Source organism: Bactrocera neohumeralis, chromosome 5 (assembly GCF_024586455.1).
Source record: "Bactrocera neohumeralis isolate Rockhampton chromosome 5, APGP_CSIRO_Bneo_wtdbg2-racon-allhic-juicebox.fasta_v2, whole genome shotgun sequence".
NCBI classification, from domain to species: domain Eukaryota; kingdom Metazoa; phylum Arthropoda; class Insecta; order Diptera; family Tephritidae; genus Bactrocera; species Bactrocera neohumeralis.
In genome coordinates this window covers 25,001,716-25,007,799 of record NC_065922.1, presented here as the reverse complement: position 1 = coordinate 25,007,799, position 6,084 = coordinate 25,001,716, and the positions used below count along the sequence as shown (strand labels likewise).

Genomic DNA, 6,084 nt, shown 5'->3' with positions numbered 1-6,084 from the left:
GGAGTAGCCAAACCAAACTTTGGCGGCTTTTTCTTTGCCCACATACCTGAGAGGAAGCTGTGGGTGGCTGGAAGCCGTTGAGAAACAGGAAGTTTCGTTACAGATGGTTTAAAGTTTGCTGAAAAGGTTGGGGAAGTAACTGTTATGTTGATGAGTTGGCAAGAAAGAAACCTAAAACCCTTCTCCTGTGTGTTCTACTACTGCATAGCGGGCGCTCGACCAGCGTTGAATTACAATCGGTTCATACGCTGTCGCATGATTCTTTTATCCCAAGATTGATCGCAAGAGATCCAGTGAGATCTTTTGCCACATTAAATCGGTCTACAGCAGCAGAGGTTGTATTGAAGATGACAAGATAGAACCATCCCAGCACTGATAGTCCTGCATTTGCAATATTAAGACTCAAACTTGTAAAAAATAATAACAATTAAATTCCTCAGCGAATTTTAATAACACACAAGGCCGTTTGCTGACTTATAAGTTCGAATTAAATGAATTATATTTTTATGGCTTCACAAAGGACTGTATATTGTGGTTCAAGTACGATCTCTGGATCAGCCATCAATCCTAACCTAACTTAACCTAACCTGATAAGATAACTCTTTCGGAATTTAAGAAGATTTCTCTCCCAAGTAAATCTGGTAGAGTTTAATTGAGCCATTCAGTACGCCGTTGCATTTATCCCTGATCTATCCAGGAACAATAACGCTAAATAAGCGAGTTTTATAAGTCTCAAAAATATTGATTATTGCATATGTTGCGAAAACTAAGTTAAAGCGGATGCGCTGTGGTCTAAATTACTTAAGCTGTTGCAGATTTAGAGACTTCATGTTTCTCCTTTTAAGTTTGGTAGGATATGGACCGTACAATTCACAAAATGAGTGAGCCAAAACTCTTTGCCTACTATATTTGAATGATTTGAATTTTTTATAATGCCCATAAAGTAAGGACTATGTGTAAGAGATATTGAAGCTTACTCCACTTCAAGATACATAAAATCATTGAAAAACTGCATCAGCGGATTCACAACGAATTCTCAGAGTTGAAAGATTTCGAAGTCGGATCATTGCCATTACATCGGAGTTTGATAAATAATTTGAACTAGTGGTGTCCTCGCTAGACGATAGGATTTCTGATAGGATGGCGACCACAACTCCAAGGTTCCTTTATGGGAACCGTGGTGTTTTTTCTCAACAATTCCAGCTTTGAAATTCAACTTTTCAGCTTTAAAACATTTTCAATATGGTATCAAAAATAAAGTGAAACCACTTCTCAATTGGATAGATCAAGCGAAATGTGGGATTCACCTTGGGTTTCAAATTGGAAACAATTTGCCAAGTAAAAAAGTGTTATTTTAAACCTTTTTAGTATTGTTTTGGGTTATAGAAGCAATGAAAAAACATGAATTAGTTGCAGAGAACTTATTATCAACATTTTGTATATACATGTGTTGCGCAACATTTTATTGCGTATTAGTCACCTGTGAAGTCACAGCTTTCGCCATTAAACGAAGATAAACGAAGAAAAAACAGAAATGACGACATCCCGTTTTAGAGTATCTGAATACATACTTAAACCCGTTACAACTAGGTGTGTATATGTTGTGTATACAGTCTGTGAGCTTAGAAATACATACATACATATATGTGTAATATACAAAAGAGTCACTACAAAAACAATACCAAAAACCTCCCTATGAAACCAGCAGCTAAAGCTACTTGGATTTTGGTTGATTGAAGCTGCAAAACTTCAGTTTCTAGCACATTGCGTATTTTGCCGAAAGATTCCACCAAATTTATGTGCATACTGAAGCAGAAAACATCTGTTGTCTGCGAAGTGAAAAGCTAAAAACCAGCAATAACACGAGAACATTAGGAATTTCTTGACTCACAGATGAAATAAAAAGAAGATATAAGGAAATACATATCTACTAGTATATAAGTAGATATGTATGTAATTTAATGGCACAAAAATTTGAATTTTATTTGACTTGAAAAATTTAACGCCAAAAAGCATCTAAATAAACAACAACAAAGTAGTTAAAAAATGGCAGAAAAACTAGTATGAGTACAAACTAGAGCTAAAAATAAAACTGTTGTAATGAAAAATGTATTTCGCGTGTGTGTAAGTTTGTATGCATGCGCTTTATGACTTAAAAAACTCTATAAAATTCTGGCAATTCCGGAAACGCATCATCGCAATCCCCCTCCACCGGCTCCCGTCCATCGACGTCCGCTTGTGTTACGCTCTCATTTGTCACGAAAGGTAAAAATCGCATCGAAACCAAACAACACCCCATTCACAATGGCCAGCGATGCCTTAATGAGCGCCAAATCGCGTGTGCGTGTGCGAAATGAAAATTCCCATGCCTCGATTATGAACACACCCGAGGCGATGAACAGCCCACAGCCGAGCACGCTGTAGAATATGTCGATGCGTCTGTGAATGGGCGCACGCATTAGGACACCTGTTGACAAAGTTATAAAGTCATTCAATTATGTTGTTGATTTTTTTATAATTTCAAGTTGGCGACACTTTATATAGTATGTCCTTGGACGCACCTGCGAAAATACCCACAACCACGATTATATAGCCGGAAAAGGTGCCCGTCGCTACGAATGAGGTCAGTATGTCGCGGTCGTCGAAACTGTAGAAATGCAATGCCAGGCAGGCGGCGGAAAATCCCTACAAGAAATGGGTCATGCGGTTGGTGTGTGAGTAAAATTGTTGATAAACACTGCTAGTAAATATAAATAACGGTAGATATGTATGTATACTTTTACTTTACATATTAAGTTTCAACGTTAATTAACGAGAGGTGTGCCTGGTGGGATTAGTCGAGCGTTGGGTTTGGGGAAACAAAAAAAAATTTGTCTTGATTTATTAATTGGGGATGACAGAAAAACTGGTAGGATTTGCTGAAATTTTGTGTATGCGGAACGTTTTACTTTAGCAAATTAGTTTTAAAGAATATTTAACAAGTTTTCCAGTATTTTGTATAGACTTATGGTATGAATTCGTATTGCTTAGGCGATGTTGTAATACTTCACATTATGTATAAGATCGCCTGGTTCTACAGATATGATTGTAGAACACTTTCTTTTTACTATCATCAGTGAAGTCTTTTTCCAGCGTAGTTTTAGATCTGGGTTTACCGTTGTATCTATAAATATGGACCGATGATTCCACTGGCTCACAAACCACAGCAAACCGTTGTTTTTTCTGAATGAAATGGGAGCTCTGGAATCTCTTCAGGCTGCTCTCCGTTCCAAATGAGATAATTTAGCTTGCTTACATATCTATTAACCCAGAAATGGGCATAATCACAGAACAAAAGATGAACGTGAGAACGTGAATTTTCGTAATAAAGTTTTTCTAAACATTGTTAAGGCGTAAGTCTTTCCATGATGACCACAAACCTGAGTTTTGAACATTGACATGATCTTTAATATCCCAGAAGAGTTTCTTCTTGTCCGCCAATTTTATAATTTAGACAAATTATTATTCACTGTATCAAAAAAACTATGGACTCGTTCTGTTTACATAGACGGAAAACCTCACCACCAGACTTTTTCCGTTATTTTCTGCAAGGTCTTTTACCAGCATTCAGTTAGACAGTTGTCTTATAATCCTAGAATCTGAATCGGAAACAAGTTTCACGGGCCTCGTCATATGTATGATCCATATAATGGAATTAATGTTAATAGTGTTGAAAGTCTCCACTAATTAGGAAGAGGAAAATTAGATTAGGTTAGATGATTGATCCGTCAGTATGGCGAAGCTTATTCCTTAGTACATTGTGAAGTCACACGAAAAAAACTCCTGTAGTTGGATATTAGCTTTCGCCATATTTTCGCTATTTCCCTTGGATGCTTAAATCTATGAGATCGGAGGTGTTCTTGCCTTGATTTGACAAAATCAGAACATTCGAGGAGCAAGTGTTCATATGATACTATCTCAGCCTCTTCTAAATAGCTGATGAAGCTGGCATCCGGTAAGATGTCCCATTTAGCTGCATGAATTTCGCTCCGAAAGAGTTCACTTAGAACTCATACAACCTTTGAAAAGTAAATGTTGCTTGCGATTGTACAGCTGCTGGCAGTTGGCAAACGCTTGCTGAGCTGGTCTCAGTCGCAGCTGGGAAACTATTACAATATTCAATGAACTGCTTTCTGGAATACATACATATTATTTATCCCTCATTCTCGCACTTTTCATTTTCGTTTTAATTCTGTCCACAAAATTTCTGTTCTTAAAGCAGTATTGGAACTATGAAAAAAATACTTTCAGCATCACCACAGAGGATTCCAAAAGCACCTCCAGCATTTTAACACTTGTAGACATATTATACTTAAATTTTATATGGATGTATTACCAATTCCATAAATTTAATCGCACTCAAATGAGCTTTCCGTTCATTGTGTGACATTTTTCTCGCTTCGAGCCACTACGCCGGAGTTCTAATGCCAGAAATGCAAGCTACTACAATCTATTTTGTAAAAACAAATCTAATAATTCAACCGTTCACATATCCTTTTACACCATTCGCCAATAAACCGAGCTCGACGAGAGAACCGAAACGAGCGTATCCAAGGTAAAAAGTGAACTGTTGAGAGTCGTAGCTGTAAATCGAGGTACCCGAATACCATTTGGCGTTACACATAATCGACAGATTGGCAAATTACAATTGGAAATGTATGGAATTATGCTCGAAACATTCCATTCACTTATTTATCTGCGACTGCAACACGAAAACAATCATTTTTAGTATTTACAACGGCCGTAATGAGGCAGTGGAATGAACGAAGCAGGCAGATGATGGACCAATGATGATAGTGGCCAGCATTAATTAATTACACTTTAGGAAGGAAATACGCTTTTCATATGAGTGCGCAGTGGATCGAGGCAGCCGCATGTGGCTTTCGATGGAATAGCTTGATGGGTTGAGTGGAAGCGCTGCTAGAGTAAAAAACAAAGAGATAAGAAGAAGAAGCGCATTTTAGGGGGTAGCTGCAAGCAGAAAAGAGCACACGAAGGCACTTGAAATCAGCAAAAAAACCAAAAAAACAAATTGGGTTTGGAATATGAGTGGCAGACAGCGCGTCTCAAGCATATGAAGGAAGAAGAGTCGAACATCAAAACAAATAAAAAAAAAACAACAGAAAAATATTTTTGTTTTCCCAACGCGATTGCCACACTTTAATGTAGAAAATAATTTCATGATTAAGTAGCTAAGAACAATTATTCCCAATGCAAAAGATTTCGAAATTGGGCGCAAAAAGTAGTCTAAAGTGATCAATGCTCAAAGTAGATACTAATTCGTTCTAAAATGCCGTTTTTTGACACAGTTTGTACATACATACATACAAACAAACATACACACACACAACTATGGCACAATTATTTAGCTACTTTTGTTTAGAATTTGTGCCAGCTTTTGTTGTGCCGCTAATGGCTGTGCGTACCTTAGGAATCCACAGTAGACACATGGCTCACTAGGCGACTCGTATGTGACTTTCATGTGAATGCGCTAATTTATGGTTCTATAATTTGTTTACGCAGCGCAAATGATGTGATTCAAAATTCCAAACAGAACACATACTGTAAATAGCTCTTTTTTGCATTTATAATTACATACATACATATATACCTATATGTGAGAGCATGAGTGTATGTACTTATGCTTAAATAGGTAATGAGTCAGTTATTCGTCATATGAACACGAATTAGAACTTTGCTCGAAATATAGCCCTAAGGACCGTGATGTAAGCGCATTATGACCTAAGCAAATGAAATTAGGTCAAATAATTGCGGGTAGGGCTAACTTTGAATGGAAGAACGTATTCAGCAACTGACTTTTATTAGAGTAATATTGAGGTTATACCATCTTAAGAGTTGCCTTGTTCGATAAGAGATGTTTGGAGGTTTACCAACATCACGCATGTTATTCGCCAGTTACCAATCGAAATGCTCGAACTAGTCATCGAAAATTGGACTCAACTAATGGACCATCTAAGACGTATCCGCGGCCAACATTTGAAAGAGATAAACTTTCAAAACGACATGCCAAAGAATGTTCTTTCG

General features: G+C 37.3%; 2 protein-coding genes across 2 annotated transcripts in view; both read right to left on the bottom strand.

Moving 5' to 3' along the window:
- LOC126758732 (polyhomeotic-proximal chromatin protein) overlaps positions 1-6,084 on the bottom strand; it is a 174,721-nt gene that overhangs the window by 140,504 nt on the left and 28,133 nt on the right.
- LOC126758742 (uncharacterized) lies at positions 1,913-4,631 on the bottom strand. The gene is made up of 3 exons (XM_050473117.1): positions 4,376-4,631; positions 2,562-2,685; positions 1,913-2,467 (listed from the first exon to the last, which is right to left on the bottom strand). Exons 1-3 carry the CDS (start codon positions 4,427-4,429, stop codon positions 2,250-2,252), a joined length of 396 nt encoding a protein of 131 aa, XP_050329074.1. The 5' UTR covers positions 4,430-4,631; the 3' UTR covers positions 1,913-2,249.